Below are 21,324 nucleotides of genomic sequence, written 5' to 3'. Positions count from 1 at the left end.
AACGTGTACTAAAGTTTTGATTCTAGACTGCCGCAATAGCGAACAATTAGAATCGCAGCTATTCCTCCCCGCGTCTTAATCTCTACAGCAATTCTTCTTATCGAGTTTGAGATATGGAGTTAGAGTTTCATTTTGGGCGCACGGGATTTATGCGGACTAATACCAGCCGTAAATACCGAGCAACGTTGAGAGGACGCAATTTTGGCGAACATTTATAATTCAATCCCATATGCATTTTACTGTTTCATAAATTTATTTATAACTGTATTTTTCCCGGTAGATTACAAACGAAATGTTTATAGAGAAGTGATTGAATTGATTCAGTTTAGAACGGGGTAGAAACATTTTTACCAGCGACGAAGTTTGTTGTTATTGGGAAACCGTTGTTATAAATTCGATGGGTAAACGTAGTCGCGTGCGAGCGGTTTTCGGAAATTGTTGAGGACCGCGATGATAATTCGAGACGCGCCATCGAGAATAAACTGTGATGGTCACATATCACGAAGCTTATGGCGTTACGCGATGGCACCGACGCGGCGAATCTATTTTTTAGTTTATGTTTTCCATTAGATACTCTTTCTCGTCCGACGCAAACGGCCGTTCTGCGGGAAAAAAACGTATCCGCCGGATAAATTTCGCGCAACGTTAGTAAAACAATATTTTCTGTAGAAAATGCAACAATGAAAACTGAAATGTTTCGAAAATGGTTAATAGCGGCCGGGGGATGTTTTCGTGCGAGTTTCAAAATAACATGAAGACATCAGTAATTATTTCAAATTTCTGCTCTAAAACCGATGTGATATTATAATTATTGAAACGTAACGCGGTATTGTTTAATCGACTATCGAAGATGCGGAATTTTGTTAAGAAACTGCTTTTAACGCTAATTACCGGGGAAGTTCACCGATTTATTTGCCCTTTTTAATCTCTGTTTGAAAACTTTTTTAATATCACACACTGGACAACTTTTTCACTACTCTCCAGATATTTCAACGATTTCACATTAAATTCCGGATTCAGAGTAAAATTCAATACCGTATAATTGCTGATTGCCAACGCTGTTTGTTACTAAAAATTGCATTTATTATTAAATTTTTTCAACTAACTAACATCCCAGCGGCGAATCGAATTTTCACTTTCCTTTGTTATATATGAAACATATTAATTAATTAATTACACTCTTAACATAATAATTTGAAAACATATTCCCTATTCATGGAACTTCAATGCAGCCGAATTCTTGTTATAATATTTTATTTTAATTACACTGTATTCGTTATAAAAATCATTCTTGTAATGCTGAACACGGAGAAGCTTGTACAGGAAAAATATGTTACAGCTCAGAGTGAGATAAACATAATTTAATAATTTTAGACGACTGTTTCGAATATTTTCATTTTTCAGGTTGGATATTACTGCAAATACTTGTCGGCATCAATAAGCATAATGCACGGGCAGCGGAATTATTCCTACGCGAGTTATATGTCTTTTAATACGTCCATTATTTCGCATCTGCGCGCATTCCCGATCGTTCATTTCCGTTTGATACATAATATCGCCCGGCAACCGGTGTCATTAACAAATTCTATAATGATATCGTTATCGGCCCCGCGTACGTATGCATATTCATTCCGCCGCGATTTTCGTTCTCCAACCCCACCCCCAGCCAACATTTAACGCGCCGTCCGAAATGATTTTATTATTCTCCACTCCCATGTTCCCACGAGGCTCCGCGCATTTTCGCCGGAATGATTCTCATGGAAATTAGGAGACGTTCTCCTAGTTAATATTTAACTGTATGGCGACGACTAGATACTTTTTAATAAAATCTCCGCGGCACGGTCCATTTTTAATTTTCCGCCGCCGGACGATCGTCACTTCTTTGTGTTTCGAATTTTTTCACTATTCCGCGCGGGTCGCCGAGATATTTTAAACTCGCGTAAAACCGCATTTCCACACGTGTGACGTGGGAACGTATTACGCGAACGCCCGCGTTGAATATTCAGTTTAAAGACGGTGATACCGCACCGAGTTTGGCCCCTTTCAAGTGTTTCAAATGCTTCTTTGGTTAAAGCGGTGAAAACGCGGACCGAAGATACGAGTCGACCCGCGTTTCAAACGCGCGAGAGACATTTTAACGCGTTAATTGCGCCGGACCTGGTATTTACACCTCCGTCTACGTCCGTTGAACTTTCATGAAAATCCTCCAGACGCTGTCTATGTCAGGAAACGTGAATATATATGGGAAAAATCATTGTTAATTATTTCGAGTCGGCAGACGTGATAAATAAATAACGCTCGATTTAATTCAGAATTTAATTAATCGTTTGCGTATTAAATTCAAGCGAGTTGTCAGCGATTTCAAATTATAATATACATTAAAGCTCCATTCCCATGATATTTTATGCGCATTTAAAATATACAGAGAATCGTACCTTGAATATTTCACGTTCGATTGTAAATCACTATTGATCAAACATATAATGGGATGTTAAATGTAATTTCTTGAATTCTGTTCACTTCTGAAGAAGTACCCAAAAGCATTTCGATCGGCCGTAAAGTTATAATTAAGTTAAATAAATTGTAAAAGCTAAATTAACTAGGAGGAAAATATTTGAAAATTTTTAGACATACAAGAGTTCGTCCAGCGACGAAGTAAATTAAACTGAATGAACAAACAAAATAAATGCTTCTCATTTAGTTTCATTTAACAGAATTAGGCAATCCGTTCAATCCAGCAGATTGTATAATGTCATAGTCATTATACTGTTTCGAATGCAAAAGTTTAATAAATCCAGCATCCCATTAATTTATTTAATTATATTTCTGTTTACTCCTTCTTATAGTGCGTGATTACTAATCAAGCTACTTGGAAGTTAATTAATCAGACCAGAAGCTTTCAGCCTTATAAACAGGCCCGTTTGTGGGTGAAAAGCGTCGACCGAAGTGATCCTTCATTCAAGATTCTGACCGTATTCTACGGTGAAACTGCAATTAAAAGCCCGCGACGTGTAAATCGTTTGTTAATCCTTTGCTTCTTTCACGCGATTTTAAGATTTCCCTCGCCTTTCAAAGCGTGTTTCCGAGGAAACCTCTTTCGAAATCGTTGCGAATAAAATAAAACGAAATTTTTTTCAATAGTCCTTCTGAACCTTGTGCTTCATTTTCCTTCTCAACGGCTCTCCCTCTCTCTTCCTCTCTCTCTCTCTCTCATTTTCTGTGTTTCTCCACTCTACGACCCGGTTACCAAGAAATGAATTCACGTCCTGAACTTTTACGGCCGGGGAAAAATAGAATGAAAATGTTTAACGCGCACAGTCGCCACCGGTAGTAGACAAAGGAAAATTCTTTAAATTGCTTCAGCAATGTAACGCGTTCGGGAGAATTCTTACGCGGTGGCCAGGGTGCACGGTGTTGTGAATTAAACTGCGACGAGCAACGTTTATACGTTACCGTGAATTACGCCCGGCCGCCCGACCCCCGAATCCCACTCGGGACCGAGCGAGGAATAAAAGGAACTTGCGATAAATCGTTAGAAAAAGTCCACGGGAATTAATTTTTATCGCGACGTAAACTTGGTACAAATGTCTAAGTGCACCGCGAGGAAACGTGACCCTTGCGACAAACTGACCCCTGGAGTTTTTATGTAACGGCAGCGCAATTTATACTGCTTACTGAACCTCGGAAATCATAGAGAACGCTCGACCGACCGTACACTTCGTTTCACACGTTTTGTCTTTATTTTCCGAACAATCAGCAACAGAGCTTTCTCAATACAAAGAATGTACCACGTAGTTCAGAAGAACAGTACAATTTACACGAGGGCTTGGATTTAGATACTCATTTTCTCTGAAAACGCAAAAGGGAATCCGATAAAGGCAGGTTGGATGCAAGGATGCAAGTAGGAGAAACAAGGACGTCCCAGGGTGACGTGAAAAATCTCGAGTCAGCTTGGATACTCGCTCGACGCTGGATATTGTCTGACGAATGCTTCTGCTTTGTCGTCGGGTCTCGGGTTGCGCTCTCCCAGATGGGTTTCGCGAAATCGTGCCGGGTGATATTTTGTCTCGTTGTACCGGTCGAATATTTTCGAATCTAACCGATAGATCGGGGTCGAGGGTGCTTCTGTTGTATGTGCGCGCGCGCGCGTCCACCTCTCGAAGGTACGCTTTTTCGATATCCACCCGAAAAAAGCAGGTCGCGTCGGTCGATAAAAGCATCGTTGCTCGAGAAACTCTAAATCATTTCGAATTATTTAAAACTATTAAGCAGGCTACAATTTATTTTGACGATTTCAGCTATCGTATGAATTCAATCGATACATAAGCAAGGTGTCTAATTAACACTAGAACTACCAAGCCAGTCAAAATGTCTGGTTTTGAATGGAGAAATGCGTATCATCGAGGAGATACTAAGTATTAAAGAGTGGCAGTGCCCGTGTAAATTGCATAGAACCTTTCTTGTATCTGGCAACTGGAGCTATAACTTTAGTCTGAAATATTTCTTGCTTGGACGAAAAAAATGTTTTTGCAATAAACAATTTTGTTTATTAATTAATTATTGACGCTAGCGAAAAAATTGTTATACGAAAGTTGTAGGTACTGACGTCTTCTAAGAGAAAAATTTTATGAATTTCTCTTCTAATTTCAATATTTAACGAGTTAAATATGATTATATGGCATTTTATTGGCATTGACGAAATCCGACCATTCCACTGTCGAAACAACGTACTTTTGACAAAAATTTTCGTTTTTCCTCAATAACTCCTAAACCATTGGTTGTACGGGAAAATTGAATAGGACCTTTCTTGTAGAGGACAACGAGATCTACAATTTCCATAGAAATTTTTTTCGCTAGCGTCTATAGTTTACGAGTTATTGACGAAAAACGAAAAAACAGTTTTTTGCGAATTACTCGTGAACTATTGTCACTAGCGAAAAAGTTTTATATGGAAATTGTAGATCTCGTCGTCCACTACAAAAAAGGTCTGATAGAATTTTTCCGTATCTCCAACGGTTTGGGAGTTATTGGCCAAAAACGAAAATTTGGAAGAAATTGAAGGGGTACCCCTTGGAAAAATCTCGGAAAAATAAAATTTTTTATTTCCTCGAAATTTTGAGAAATGCTTCAAATAAAAGTTGTAAGTACTGCTATTTCCTGCAAAAAAGGTCGTGTACAATTTTTTTCTATCTCGAATACTTCAGAACTAATCAATTAATTGGTTCTTTCATCGTAAAGTCCTGTTTAACGAGTAGATTATACGGTCGGCTTAGCACGGACGAGTGTCTTGCTTTCTTTTTCTTACTTCGGAGGCAATATATTCTAGAGGACGTCAAAAATTGCAGACTTTCATACGACACAAAATTTCACAAGGCTTCAACTATTCAGTAATTTTTCCACGGTGTGCATATGTAAAAAAAAAAAATCAGAAGTTCTAATCGTAATTAACTGCTGTATTATATGATGTTAAAAATTTAATGACAATGGGAAAATCAAATACATGTATGAGAATGGAATATCAGAAAAGATAAGCCGGTGAATTGACTGGATTCGTGTAATATAAACCACCTGGAGACATGAACCTCAAACCTCTAGCGATATAGGTATAGTTCATATATGACGATGTATTAGCATGTACACTGAATGAACGTTACATGCTGCTTAAAATATGTACGAAATCATAGCAACATTGTGATCTATTATTAAGAGGAACGAAAGAGCGGAAGCGGTGGAATCTGGGTTGAGTACTGGAAGACTTACAAAACAACGTTACGAGGCATGAATCATTGTCTACAATATATGTACGACAAATTTTTGTAAAAATACTGACAAGCGAAAAAACTCGATATTTTTACACTAAGCATGAATTATGCATCCAAAGAAATTGTACCTTCTCAGACAAAGTAATTACCTGTTAAATCAAAAATCGAGGAAAAAAATTGTGATAACACGTTTAACTTTTATTCTCGAACTCAAATTGCTTCATAAATTTAAAAATGATAATTAATGAAGTCGTCCAACTTAAAATTGTGAACTTTTTGTATACTTTATTAAACGGAACGGGTGTTGTCGACTTTTTTGGCTGTGTTTAATTGGCCAACACGTTCGTTCACAGCAAAAGGGTAAGCGAACGGGGCACAGTTAATCTAAGCCGAGGAAGGATCTCGCTGTCCATAAATCAAGATGATCAAACACGTCTCGATGAGTAAAGTATGATCATGATCTACAAGTGAAAGTGTCGAGCATGTAATGAATCTCTCTCAGAGATGTTTACCGGTTGATAGATATACGCGCGCATGTGACCGTGCAACGTTCTCGTTGCCAGTTTTCACATAAAATACTGTAGTATCGATTATTTTGTTCAAATATTTTTCTATTCAAATTCGACTCAATCTAAATAGCTGACGGTTTTTGAAAGCCCGGATTAAAATTTAAATTATAATTTAAACGTAAAATACTCGAACAGAGTGCAGCTTCGAAATATTGTCAATAAAAATGTGACCACCGAAAATATAAATGTGGATCACTTCATAACTCGATCAGCACATGAAACTCTTTTAATTCTATTTTCTTAATTACTCGAAAATCTCACTTTCAAATATGAAACAGGATTTTTGTGTCACGTATGAATTGCACGTGTGTCGAGTCCGATGGTAGATTAAATTTTAGGTCCCGGGATTTCTAGCCATGGAATCTCGTATACGAAACCGGGTAAATCTATTTTGATCAAAACTGAAACGCACTCTGACACTGCGTACGTCATTAATTATTTAATTGTGACACATTATGAATGGCGACTTTTTATAATCCCTTTTATTAAATTAAATGACATACCTTTGGCAAACTTTCTCGGAATATAAAGACTTAAATTCAATAATTATGGAAATATTAATGCAATGTGAAAGATATAATCAACTAACGACTTGATTTTACCTTTCATTCATTGCAAGTTCACAAAATCTTTGTTCAAGCAATACTATTTAAACTTTGACAATTATAAAAGAAAGACAAGGAGAAATAATGATTAGAAAGTCGAAGGGTCTCTCTGAATATTCCATTTGATAAATATGCATTCGGGTTCGTTCGATTAATCGAATTTCACACCCCAGTAATGTATTAACGAGTTTCCCACGACGACGGCAGAGTTAAACAAATTGGCCGTCGCAGGAGCGACCGGCGACGGGAGATCTTGACCGTTCGAATAATTAAAAAGAGCGGATCACTAAAAACGAGATTAGTTACGCTGGCATGCGACGGCGCGACGCTTAAACTGTATTACATCGTCACGTGTAAACGGATTATTTTCTAATTTTGACATTATTGTGAATCTGGTCGATGAATGGGCATTGCACTGGCTGCGCTTAAGGCCGAGGACCGAACACGGTCCACGTTCGAATCTCTTAATCCGGTTTCATTAATTCCAATGTAATTAAGCGAACTTCAGAATTTTCGATTCTGTTCGTTGATGCATCGGGGCAATTTCAATTAAAACTGAACTTATTTATTATTTGTAAATATCTTTAAAATGGGTTTTTAATATTTATGACAATGGAATTTATATATTGGATCAATTTTTTAATTAGAATAATGGAATCGAGATTTAAGAATACATTAATTGAAATTGGACATTTTACGTAATTCAAAGACTCCGAATAATCGAATTTCATTTAATAAATAATAACTCATTATAAGTTAACTCTTATGACTAACAAAATGAACCACGACCTAAAAACCTGGAAGAAGATCATAATTTATTTACAACGAATAGAGTATCATATTTAATTATGCGTCTTTTTTATAGTTCCCGGACAACGATCTCGGGTCAGGCGATGCCAATATCGAGCTGATCGACGGCTCGGGAGACATTGACGTTAATATGACAGACGTGAGTTACGATGATGAAGATGGGTTTCCCATGAAAACTTGCCGGCCATCTACGTTGCATATTCCGGCTCACTAATTATTTGTTTCGCAAAGCAGACTAACTCGATTGCATTAACGCCAACTTTGGATCCCACGCTGGGTTTAACGAGATACGAACTTCCCCTACCGCTACCGATCGTATCCAGTCATCAGACATGGGCAGCTTCGAACGATTTCGTAACTGGAATGCATACCGTGCACCGTACCTAATCAATATTTTCTATTTTCTAAATTCATATTTTTCGATCAATTATTAATATCCAGTTCCATTGACAAACGTTAAATTCTAACTTATATTATAGTCGTTGTCACGTTTCAAATACGGTAAGAATAGCGCAATAAAAAGTGATTCCATAAAATCCCCGATTGATTTAATGCATGTGCTTGATGGATCGATGAATTGAAATAGATGCACATATTAAATAAAAGAACAATTTTGACCATCGCTGATGAATGCAGAAAATATTCTCTCTCATAAAATTCTGGGGACTGATCTTTTATTTATTAGACGGAATCGATCTCGGATAAGAATCAAGTACCGGCCGGGGAGGTACGGGGGAAGCGAATTCGCGTGGCTTGTTAACTCGCGTAATCCGCGTTAACTTTGTTAGTTCGTAATCCGTGCTAACGATTACCGAATCTTCTTCATCGTTTTCTTTTTTTTTTTTTCACCGATCCCGTAGAAACGACCGATTCCGTTTCAACCTGGCAACGATTGCGCAACTTCCGATAACGACCAGCGCTATAAGGAGTTTAATTAAATTTGTTGCTTCCCCGTTCGGTTCACTGTTGCGGTGATTGGGTTGAAAAAATTGTGCTACCTAACGCTTTATGTGGTGAAACTAACATTGCTTTTTTTCTAACTGCTCGTTTCATTTTGGTTTTCTAACGATATTCGTTAACTATAAAAGAAGTTTTAATCGAAATCTTTTAAATAAATAATATTTGTAGATTTATGGAAATAATCTTGGAAAATTGTAATGCTCGGAAAACGCTCGGAGCCTCTCCGCGAATCATCAAGTTCTTCTTAATCCGAAGACGAAGTTCGGACCACGCGACACCCAGTTTCCCCGAAAACTTGTCGGATCTATTAAATCTTTTGACGATTATATTTAATAAGGGGCTAAGAAACTCAGCCTGCATCTTTCATTCACCGCTCTGCGTCACAAGTTTCCCATTAATTAAATCTAGCCTTTATACGAAATGATACCGTGATAGATTTAGCAGAGATGCTAAAACGTTAAGAGAGATAAATAGTTTTATCCATTAAAATCGGGATGGACTGGGTTCATTAAATGCTATTTAAAATACATGGAAAAACAAAGAAAACATCGGGGGATGTTCCTTCAAAGACTGTAAAGAAAAAGGAAATCGTGGTAATAGGGGTTTCAAATCCTGAGAGTCGAACAATTACCCTAATAGTCAAACGCGGCAAGAGATTCCACCTAGAGGGTGCCAAGAATTGGATTACGCGAATGAGATTAACGAATCGTCGAGAGGCCGATCGATCCGGAAACGGGTTCATCAAAATGCTATCGCCGCCGAGGTGTTTCCCGTGAAAGCTTCATGAGCGATGAACGGAACGCAAGAAGTTGGACACTGGAATGTGCTAGGATGTGTCAGCCGAGACTGTAAGAGACAGGATAAGGGATGAAAAGAAATAAAGGAAGACGGGAAACGGTGGGAAATAAGAAGACGCGTTCAGGAGAAAGAGAGGAAACAGACTTCGTACTGGCTGACCAACCACGCTAGTAATTAGACGCGGTGATCTAGTTCCGTTGAGGAGCGAGGGAGATAAACTTGGGAAACTAGAATTGACTTTGATTTGTCCTGTTGGCTGTGGAGGGATCCTCGAACGATTTTGATCTCCGGATGTTAGTACCGTCGGAGAGGACTTTTGTTAAAAAGTCTCTTGGTCGGTTGCGGTCGAACGGGCTTTAAGCGCGAATCAACTTCAAAGTCGAAGTTAATTAAAACGGGATTCGAAGTCTCGCAAGTAATTCCGTGATTACTCGCGAGAGAAAAGTGTCTCTGAATGTTTCAAATACCTTGGGATAGGAAGTAAAAAGACGATTCAGTAGAAAAACCAGTCACTGGCCGGACGTCGTCGACCGTGCATTGATTAGAAAAGCAATTCCCTGCTCGCTTGTTCTAAATTCTATCGGTTAATGTATAATTTATCTTAATTAAAACCTGATTAAATTTTGTGTTTTAACAACGAATCAAATCTTGGCATTCGTTCCTTGACAACTTCCGTCTTACATACAACAGTTCTTAAACTCGGTTCGTTAACCTTTGTTACGCACACAGAAATGTCGACACGTTTTCGGGTTATCTTCCAAACCGGCAATATACTGTCCCACAATGCGGCCGCTGACAAACAGTTCTTCCGTGAAAAGGGGCTCGCAATTCCTCGCTAGATTTGGCTCTTGGCGGACTACTTTCCGCCCCGTTCCGTTTAAATTAAAGTTGAAAGGCCAACACTCCGTAGACTTTATCTAAATTTAACGAACCGTGACGCGGGGACCGTTTGTACGTAATTTTAGCTGAAACGTTTCCTGTCTGGCTTATTAATATACCGCCAGAACCTTGTTCAGTTTATTAAAGAACGTAGGATATTGTATTTTATGTAACAACGTTTCACTCAAGAAAGTGCAATTGGAGAATCCAACTGCGTTGTGAAACAATGTGTACGACTGCAAACATCGAATAACAGTTTTAAGGCACGTATTTACGTGTGATAAAAAATAGTAATTTATGCAAAGGAATGACTATCTAATTGAATCGCAATTGAGAAGAATTTCATTGATCCAGTGTACAACGAACCCTGAATATTTTTTTTCTACACGAAATTGCAGGGTATTAAAGTCTGGAAAGGTGCGCTGCTAATCCTTGAGCTCGATCGGCCGTAAATAATTAAGAAAACTGGTCCTGCGACAACTTTCCGACACGAGTTCGCTTGAAGCGGCCGCGTCGAACGAGCCGTCCGTAAAATTCATTCGTATTTCCCACCGTCGCAGATGGCGAGGCTTGGGAGGAGGGAAAAAAAGACGAAGAAGGAAGGAACGGAGGAATTTATTTCACCCGTGAAATCCTACTTCAGAAGAAAAGCCCCCGGAACCCGGAGATGCAAAGACGCAGCCATGCATGCCGCGGCTGATCAGAATGTACACCCCTGTTCATAAGTCCTGGGACGCACTGTAAAACACGTAATCTAATGAAACGTTCTAAGAAAATGAATCAACAGGAATTTATAATATTTTAATGAGCGATGAAAGAAAGGTTCCTTATGGCAGAATTTAATTGGAACTATCATTTAATCGCGGGTGAAATTCTTGGTTTATTAAAGTTTATGAAGCTTAATCAATTGCATATCCATATTTCTTTCGAAGATAAATTCTAATATAAGAATAATACTTATTTTTATATTCTTTCATGTGATGTGCAATTTTTTCGAAATTATTTATGACTTATTACAAATTATTACGATCCAAATTGAGATAATCTCTGATAGTTACTGATTTGGAATGTTATTTGAAAATGTCTAAACTTATGAACAGATGTGTACCTCCTACGGGGTGAACAAATTCAATAGAATCTGCGGTTGTTCCGGACGCGCCGCCGCCGTTCCATTCGCGTGTTATTGCGATCTCCAACTATCGGGTCCGGAAGAGTTCCACCAGAACGCAGGTTATTTTGTGTCCGTTGATGAAACACGTTGTTCTCTCTTTGCCTTCGCATGACGCCCCTCGGTGTTCCCGTTGGGTTAAGAATGGTTATTGATTCGATCCACTTTCCACTCGTTTCCGTTATTCCGCGGCTTTTAATTAGACGTTCAACGTAGCCGCACGCGTGTGCTGAATGTAAGCGACCGAACTCGCGTTTTAACGTACCGAGCATTTTTTCTAAGAGTAAAGTCTGTATAATTGGCTGAATTAATCTTGGCACGAAGAAAGTTGGAGGGATATGAATTTTTCAAATGTGCAATTCGAATCGGGAAACTTTTCCGATTGTTTTAAAGATATTTTTGTAGTCTTTAATGGAAGTCGAATTCCCTTAGAACCGCGATTCATTTTTCTTACGAAGGAGGAATGATTGATTGACTTTTACGTTTGATATTCTAATTCGACCCATGAATATTCATCAATAGCCGGCATTGCAATGATTACTTTCCCTCTCGCGTTGTTTCAACCCCTTGGTTACTTGAAATTCATTTTAGCATTCGCGTTGAAATAAAACTGTAACTGTTCCAACTTGCTGGTCGTTTAACTTTCAAAGTATTTAGTTATCCGTCCCTTAAAATGATTATCTTCATTGCCTTAAATATCGTGTACGATACGACTCTGTTACGAACAGATTTAAAAGTATTTTGGTCGCATTATTATCGTACAGAAAAATTGAGTCCCCATGTTCACGAGTTAGTTTGTATTTGTCATACACAAGTAGATGCATATATACGTCAACCTGTTTGCTCTCTCGTTATTCGTTTCGTACGCGTTTGCGAAAATGCAGTCCGAGTATTGAAATATTTGGTCGGCAAACAAATTCCGTTATAAAACGTATACACTCACTCGCAATGTAGGTGGGCGAATATTTGCGTGCTTGCTTTTACTTGTGCGTAGCCACCAGCACGGAATGCAAATTTGACTTCCTGTGTGTATATATACGCGGGAAGACATGAATTACAAATTGGCCCCGAACGTGACTTAGATGCCTATCGATTCGGTTAAAACGGCCATCGGCAAATAATTGTATCCCCTGTTGTTTAAAATATACTGGAAATCGACTATGAATCGAAGAGAACAATTTAATTCAACCGGTGCGAATTTATAAAATAATACAAATGAGATTCTCCATATCAGGTGCTTTAATTAGGAATCGAACGAAGAGATACGCAACAAAATATTGGACGATATTGTGCAATATTTGTATTATTCTTTATCCATTTTATCCCGTCGTGAGCGAATAAGGAAACTCATAACCGTGCATCGTAGCGGCGTCCTTGGTTTGTCGTTTACGGGCAAGAGCAAATCATAACCGACGATAAAGAATTTGCAGAAAATCGTGGAGCCAATTTAACGGTGGGTCTAAAACGTCGTGGAAAGATCCTGGAAATCGTAAACGGTCGGACATCGCGGTTATATTTCCCGTGAGGATTCAAAATCCGCGAGTACCTACTTGTATATACTTTGACCGCCCTCTGACCATGTACTATTTCCCCGTTTGCGCCGTGTCCACGACGTGCAATTCAGAGTGGAACGAATAAAAAAAAATTATTCCGCAATTCATCGACGTGAATTATAAGAGCGAGATAGACGAGGCCAGTCGCGGGAGGGAAATGAATTTAATCTCTCTGTACTCGAATAAACAAGCGTTGTTTCATAGCAGCATCTTGAAATATTCTGCAGTTCCTAGCAATAGCTCAAATGCTGTTCACGTTTTATCGACGCCGTTAAGCTGTACATATGTACATATTGATGAGATTCATAAAACTGGAACAAGCTTGTTCTCAATTTTTAATATCTTATATTAAGTCTTCTCTATTTAGTTTTACAGCGTAAAACGTACTTCGATTTTATTAAAAATTGATCAATATTCTATAATGTGAATATATTGTTTATTACGTGCCAGGCTAATAAACATTTCGTTTGGATGAAAACCATCGTAAAGATAAAAATTATTATTCATTTACTGAGGATAAAATATAAATCGTGTTTGATTTCTTGTATTGATGAGTATCGCTTGAAAAAGTGTCATTTGGTACGATTTAAAATATTTAAATCGCTCTGAGTTAATATTGAAGTGGAGAAATGCCTCAAATATGTGACGCGGAGAAAATCAACGATAAATAACTAGCAAAGCGCGGTTTAGCTCGATAAATCTGCGTTTCCCAGTAATAATTATCGGAAAGTACTTAGGGCAAATATGTGCTAACGGTTCCGCTTGATTTAACCGAAAGTTCATTAATCACTGTCGCTCCGCACGATATCCGCGAAAAAAAGTTCGACTCGAAAAATTGATCCTTCAATTTTGAACGCTCTAATTAATCTTCGAGAAGGATGCTTGATAGAAACTGTTGCCATTCAGTGCCGAGAGAAAATATTCCTCCCGTTCGTGAAGCAATTCTCAGAGGAATCAAAACAAACTCTTTTCTACTATACATCTTGTCTTTTCTCTGAAAAGAAATTGATTTGTACAAAGCAATCACAGTAAGAGTGACGTTTATCTTGGTTAATCGAGTGAATAAAATCATTGCTTGAAAACTATTGACGAAATTAATAATTGATGAATGAAAATCTGCCTAATAACATTTATTGTATGTGTACAGAATCCTCCTCTAAAAAAATGTATTTGCTATATCGAAAGCAATATTGAATGAGAAACCTTTACTCTTAATGCTCAGCCAAGCGATAAAACACTTCGTTCCGCCTTTGCTAACATTTAATCATCCATAAAATGTATCTTCATTTGTATATAAGTAATAACATGGCATATTAACCCCGCATTGAGAACCGGAGCCGGACCGATCTCTCTCGCGAATAAATCGAGCCAGCGTGCAATCAATCACAACCCCATAAGCGATGAAACTTCCACGCTGTTCCTGTTTCCTCCCCTTTTTCGGCTCCTTCCTCCGTCTGCTTTTCTTTCCTCCTTCTTGTTCCTTTTGCCATTTAACGACACATATAAATCACGTTTAGCGTTTCTTATTCAACGGTTTTCTTTTTACCGTCCGTTTTCAGATCGAACGAGACGATGACGAAGACAGAAGCGAGGAAAGTAATCCGCCGCCATTCATCACACCTCCGCCGCCGAATCTGGACTGTGAGTAATCGCGATTTTATTTAATCATAAACTATTGCCGCTCGGCCGATCGACGTATTCGCCGATTTCAAAATTCCATCGACTGGCATGTCTCTTTTGATACCGTCCTTTGTACGGAAAATACTCAATAGAATTCCTGTTTTCATTTTCAAACAAACATGTTTCGAAATTCCGTTACAGTTTATAAACGTGAGTTCGCTTGTCTGATTCATGAATTTCTTCCTGCTTTAAGTTAAAAAGAATTCTAATATACTCTTTTCCATATTTGCTAGATAAAGGACCAAAAGGTGATAAGGGTGACAGGGGAGACAAGGGAGAGACCGTCAGGGGACCACCAGGTCCTCCTGGCCCACCCGGTCAAGACGAGGTAAATACGTTCATCAATACTAACGTACTGCAAAGTACAAAACGTTCTGTATCATTTAATTATCTTCTACAATTGATCTTTAAATACGAAAGCATAAATACACTTTTAAAAAGTCCAAAGAAAATCTATTGTAATTCATGTGAGCTTCAAGATCTACCAAAGAATTAATTACTGAAGTTTGTCATTTTGTTAAAACGAACTATACTTAACTAAAGAAAGAAGCTTCTCTTACACAAATGCAGTAGTCGGTTCTGGAAGGAGAATTTTAAATGTAAGATAGGATTTCGAGGCATCCGGTGCGGCGTGTAGCACCCGTGCACCACGTAGAATGCATAAGCGTCCGCATAATTTATGCAAATTACGCATAGTATGCGAAACTATGTGTATATTATGTACCTTCGGGTGCGTTATATGTGCCTATACAATCGAGTGTACGTATCGCGGCCGGTACCCGAAGATGTTCCATTAGCAATCCTTATACAAACCAGTGAACTTCCAGTTTGCGATGGTTCAGTAGTCCATACACGTATAAAGGCGTACTAAATGCGTTGCGCATATTGCGGGTACACGCGTTTGCATTAGGTTTCGCTTACGACCACGCGCCACGCGCCGCTCTGTATCCCTCAGTATGATAGAATATCGAGTGAACTGAATACTGACAATCTAAAACGAGGAAATTAAATCGAATCAATTTATTCGAGACCGAAGTTTAAAGTCATATGAACAATTATCATTGCCTTGTATTCCCACACAGACAAAAATATGTATATTGCTGTTTTTTAACATGAATAATAAACTAATAATGAGAACGTGTATTGACGAAATCTGTGTGTACTGCTTTTATTTCAACGAACAATACTCATCTCATATTTGTTCATATACCCACTGAGATTATATTGAGAAATACGTATACTTGACTGTGACTTTTTCACTTGAGAGACTGTGAAAGTGACTTCTCGCAACAACCGGCCAATTGCGAGTAGTTTAGGCACGTGTACTTAACGGTAACAAAGACAGAGCGTTATAATTCTCTCGTTACACCTGATGTATGTATACCTACATAGATATTTCAGCAATAATAATTCAGTGGCGCTTGGTGGTACGAAGCGAGCTTGAATGCATTCCAATCCGAAATCACTCATTTATCTTGCTACTCGAGGAAGCCAATTTAGCTAGCACGCTGAAGTACACTGGTAACCACTACATGTAACATTGATTACCGCGGTAGGGGTTGCTTTCGCGATATTCATTATCTTCTGAAATAATCGGCATACGGATACGCCGCTTCAACCTGGGCCGTATTTGTTTAACATCGAATGCATATTCAATCCGTGGCTCGTAATCCCGAGAATTAATGAGATTTGCAACGCGAGAGAAGAAATATTCAAATAACGTCTCTTACTACTTTTCTCACCGATCACGATTAGCACAGTTGAACGAATGTATAATAATTTGAAAAATTCTACTCCAGGTCGATGATTTCAAGTGTGACACTGTATGATTTGAGAAAGACGAGAGTTTAACAGAATGGCAAAGTTGATTTGCGTATCATTAACACTAACCGTAAAATCATGCATGCAACGTACCGAATATAATTGAACAATTATAAAGTCACGTGACAAGGAAGTTTTGTTATCCAGTGATTCGATTAGCTGTTAGCAACTCTGAACAAAGTTTACCTTGTCCACGGATGGCAGTGTGCGTACATACGTATGTACACATAGTTGTACATATATACATATATATTCGCAATGACAGACTGATCAAAATGCTGCAGGGTCCGCCAGGGACGAAAGGGGATCCCGGCACGTGCACCTGCAATGCAACAGCCCTGATGGCGTCCTTTACGATGCCAAAGATGATCCAAGGACCGAAAGGAGAACAAGGAGTGCCGGGGCAGGAAGGAAAACAAGGCCAGATGGGGCTCACGGTATTGACGCTTCCATAGAAACCGACCTGCACCTTCGCTGTGCAGATAATGTCACCGATAACTAACGTTATGGCAAATAAAATACCCCTTAAACGAAACCCCTCGATATTTCTGTAAATAAAGAACGTTCTTAAAAACCAAATGATACCCCCAAATACATTAACATGGATGTGTGTTTTAATTCTACACTCCCCTCTTGATCTATATAACATTTCTGAACGATTTGTAAATACATTTTTAATAATTGTTTAATACTAATATATCTCATGTTGGTGTCACATATTAAAAATCTTATTCGATTAAGTAGTTGTAATTTGAATACTAATTGCAATGATTTGTGGAACAGGGTGCAGCAGGACCGCCTGGAGAGAGAGGACTAGAAGGGCCACAAGGTCCTAAGGGTGATAAAGGAGACGTGGGTGGACAGGGACCGGAAGGTCCTCAAGGACAAAAAGGAGAACCTGGCCGGGATGGGATTCCGGGAGAGAAAGGTGCTCAAGGACCGCCGGGTCCCCCCGGGAAGGGTGAATTCTCTGGCTATGACGTAAGTAACGATGCTTATTTTAAATTAGTATCATTCGTATCTTGAAATAAAACGCAACGGACTAGCTGTAATAACCTTATGTAATGGGAGGTACTTTTATATGAAGGTTTGAAGTATGATTGATAAAATTTCTTGAAATTGTTTCTCACGGAAACTGTAAGACGTCGCTCGAGCTATCTGGTCACATATAAGAAAGGTAGAATTACTTTCTTCGTGTAGCAGAGCCGCGTTCCATCATAAAGCCCTTCAATTATCATTCCAAACTGTTCCCCTGGCCGCACAGTAACCGAATTTACATCTCGGTTGAACCCATTCCGACCGTAAACGTGGGCGCGTTCGCGTCCAATAAACTAGCCCGATCCCTTGTATACCGTACGACGAGAGTGGTTCCTAAGCAAACGGGACTATTAAGCATCGTGAACAGACCCAAACAGCGTATAGCTTTGTACCATTAATTTGTGTCGTTCTCGCGAGATGCACGGAAAATTTCGTTCCCCATTTCATCCGGTTTCGCCGCAGCGTTCCAAATATGCCCACGCTTAATGCCAATCAATGTTTAAGAGAAAATTAAAGTGTAACGAACGAACAAACTTTGCGTTGTCAATATTTGAAGCCTATTGTAAAGCATCAACATTTATAAAATTGTGTGGGTTGTGTGGGAAAAGTGGAACGACGAGCCGTTCAGTTGATTTCATTAGATTTCTATCTAAACAAGTTGAAGGAAAATAATATTGTATTTCCCTGTGGCGGATCTCACGCGAATTCCCCATAGTTCCGTGAAATTGACAAAATCCCCGAACGCCTTGGTAGCCACGATATCCGCGAAGTACGTTACACGTTTTTACGACGGCTCTCGGCGCGGCTGCGCTTGGTCGGCGGCTGTTCCCGGGTTTTGTCTCGGGGGCGAGGGGTGTGGGCGGCGACGACAAGAAATTCGTTGAATGGAAATGGAACGCCGTATCGGCCCGCGGGGAATAAGTAACCGTGCACGTAATAAAGGCGGTACGTACCACGCAGTGTGTGTCCACGTCTCTTTTCCTTTCCTACCGCCGTTCCATTCTTTCCGCTGCCCCTTTTTTTACCCGCCACCGCCCTCGTCTCGCCCGCGCACCCTTTCGCTATTCCCGACACACACACACACACACCTTTCTGTTGGGGCAAGAAAGAAAAAGAAAAGGAAAGACCAACAAGAAACCGCGCTCGTATCCGTGTGTGCTAACGTTTCCCGTGGAAACGGGGATTGCGCATCGGCGAATGTGCGCCATCGGATGACCTATTTCCAGACAGGCCGCCGCGGCGCGATGTTGGAAATTAAATAGGGTGCGAAACGTGGCTGATGCCCCACGGGTGAAAAATGAACGCGTCGCTCCGCATTTCGGTATTCCGGAATATGACGCGTGTATACAGTATTTGGAACACGTACGCTCTCGCTAAAGCGCGGTTTTGTTACCCTACCGGGTCAGTCTGTTATGTCCCACCACGGACTTCGTTTATTAGCTCGGGCTTTGTCTGTCTCGCGCACCGACGGTCATTCATTCCCACCAATGATTCGCACCCCAGAAACGTTTCTACTCTGTTTGCTAATCGCACTGACACCGCGCGCTAACTGCAGGTTCTTAACGATCACAATTCTAACCCTTACGAGGTCTTGAATTAACTCTCCAAGTTGTAAAAGTGGAGTGTACTTTATTATTATTATTCACAGTTCTTAACATTTTTTTTTTTTTTTTCAAGTTTCTACTGTAAAGTAGGTTTTCGGACGCCAGACTTTGCACAGACGTAAAAGGGAATTTCTAAACCGTTCTTCTGTCTCTATGACAGTTTTTCCTCAAAATGTACGGAATTATCGTTCGGTGTTTAACTCTACCTGCGGTCACTTTGTACGACTGATACTCTTCATACAAAAGTTAAATATTCAAACAAAAACTGTTGGAAAAAAGACCTCCACTCACGTTAAGGGGGACTGAATTTTCCACAACGAGAAAGGAAAATACCGTGGTAGAAGCTTCATCGGTGGAATTTTCAAATCCATTAAGGAGTTAAAAACAGCGGCAATTGAAATCACAGTATAGAAAGCAGTGCTAAACGCGACGGGGAGAAATTTTATCGCGCGGAAATTTCACATAGACGCTAACACGTGCGCTTGAGCACGAGCTCAAAGGGACTGTATTTCGGTCTAATGACGAGGACTCAATGAAATTATTATAGCGATAGTCTGGAATCACATAGCCGCCGCAGGAAGTGGCACGATTCTCCGTACTTTTCCCGTGCTTTTAACGTACATACTTGGTAACGAACAAAGCTCTTTCGGGCTTCCGACGTTTCAACAATTAGCAGGCGAGGTCAGGCCGCTCGTTTCATTCCCGGTATAACATTTGGAAGTGTGCCACCGGCAAGAATGAAACGAGAATGAAACAACCTGGACGTAATGAAGTGTATGATCTTTTTCTCTCTCCTTTTATTTTTTTTATTATTTTTATATTTCGTGGCCCTTTGAACCGTACGAGAATGAATTGTCTAGCGTAACTTCGTACGCGTATGTACAATGTTTATGATTTTCTTTCTCCGCCGCAGAAAATAACAGTTAAATGATTCAATTCGTATACAACTCGGTACACTTTCGTTAAAATGCTTCGTAAATTAATTAGCAGTTTTCCGCCGTGGATGGTATATGCATAATTCATTTCCTTTAATCTTTCACGAGATATTATACTAATCATATTATTTTATTCCGTAATTAGATACGAAGCTTCCTGTTGCATATTTATCGTGGCTCTAATGGAATAAAAAGAAAATAAATCAATCGGGATATAAAAAAAATATAAAATGTAACGATGTTTATATGATTTCTGATATAGTATAAAAAGACATGTAACGCAGATATCGATTTTATCTTCTAATTGGGACAGTTTCATATACATTTACTTGGGCACACGTACAGCGATAGATTTATTACGGTAATAATGTAACTATCGCAAAATTTCGGTTAATAGCGGCTAGGGAAAAATAAGAACTCCGGTGTAAGCGAATTTATCACGGCCCGTCGCGATGAGAATTATGCTTGCGATAGTTGAACTGTGCATAATTTTAGCACGTGCCAGATAATTCTTCAATTTATCGCGTTTAATTATACGCAAATTTTAATAAAACTATCCGCGTACAAACACGTTTTATCACACTCGTTTAATTGATCAGAGGAATCTTAATTTCATTTAAAGATATATAATAATCGTCGTCCAAGTATTAAAATATCAGAATATTTTGCTGTTTAAAAATAACTTATTTTTTTGTGCTTTATTATTATTATTTGCAAACATTCCATGCTAATTTCATGTAAATCCGTTTTGTAATTTCTAACACTGCTCCTATTTATCTCTTTTTCATGAAAATAATTGTATAAATAATTTATAATATAATCTACGATTTATATACAAATATGTATACATGAGGTAAAAATTGTATACATCATCAATGATTAAATGCATCATCAGTGATGTGTGAAAATAAATATGTCCACGCATTTCACATTTTCGCGGGTAACACATGCAAAATACGTGGTATTATCGTTACGTCGCATCGGAACAATGCACGTGTACCTCCGGTCGGGAGATTATTCCGGTCGCGTGAAAAGTTTCAGAAAGAGATATTAAGGTTCTGCAGCTTGCGTTATTACTTGTGGCGAAATATTCTTAGAGCATCGTTACACAATGATGGTAAAAGATTTTCCAGCAACGTAAA

The 21,324-nt window shown here is 39.0% G+C and overlaps 1 protein-coding gene across 9 annotated transcripts in view; it reads left to right on the top strand.

The window, feature by feature from the left end:
* Nucleotides 1-21,324, top strand: part of Mp (collagen XV/XVIII-type protein multiplexin) — a 224,789-nt gene that overhangs the window by 191,283 nt on the left and 12,182 nt on the right. For 7 of the 9 annotated variants that reach the window (XM_026814041.1, XM_026814040.1, XM_026814039.1 and 4 more), the window contains 5 exons: nucleotides 7,802-7,885; nucleotides 14,664-14,745; nucleotides 15,018-15,112; nucleotides 16,890-17,042; nucleotides 17,389-17,586. In XM_026814041.1, coding sequence (XP_026669842.1) covers nucleotides 7,802-7,885; nucleotides 14,664-14,745; nucleotides 15,018-15,112; nucleotides 16,890-17,042; nucleotides 17,389-17,586 — 612 coding nt within the window. The remainder of the gene's footprint in view (nucleotides 1-7,801; nucleotides 7,886-14,663; nucleotides 14,746-15,017; nucleotides 15,113-16,889; nucleotides 17,043-17,388; nucleotides 17,587-21,324) is intronic. The other 2 variants (XM_026814042.1, XM_026814044.1) reach the window with 1 other exon arrangement.

Source organism: Ceratina calcarata, unplaced genomic scaffold (genome assembly GCF_001652005.2).
Source record: "Ceratina calcarata isolate Rehan_Ccalc_2016 unplaced genomic scaffold, ASM165200v1 scaffold363.2, whole genome shotgun sequence".
In the NCBI taxonomy this organism is placed as follows: domain Eukaryota; kingdom Metazoa; phylum Arthropoda; class Insecta; order Hymenoptera; family Apidae; genus Ceratina; species Ceratina calcarata.
This window is presented reverse-complemented; position numbering and strand designations above follow the sequence as displayed.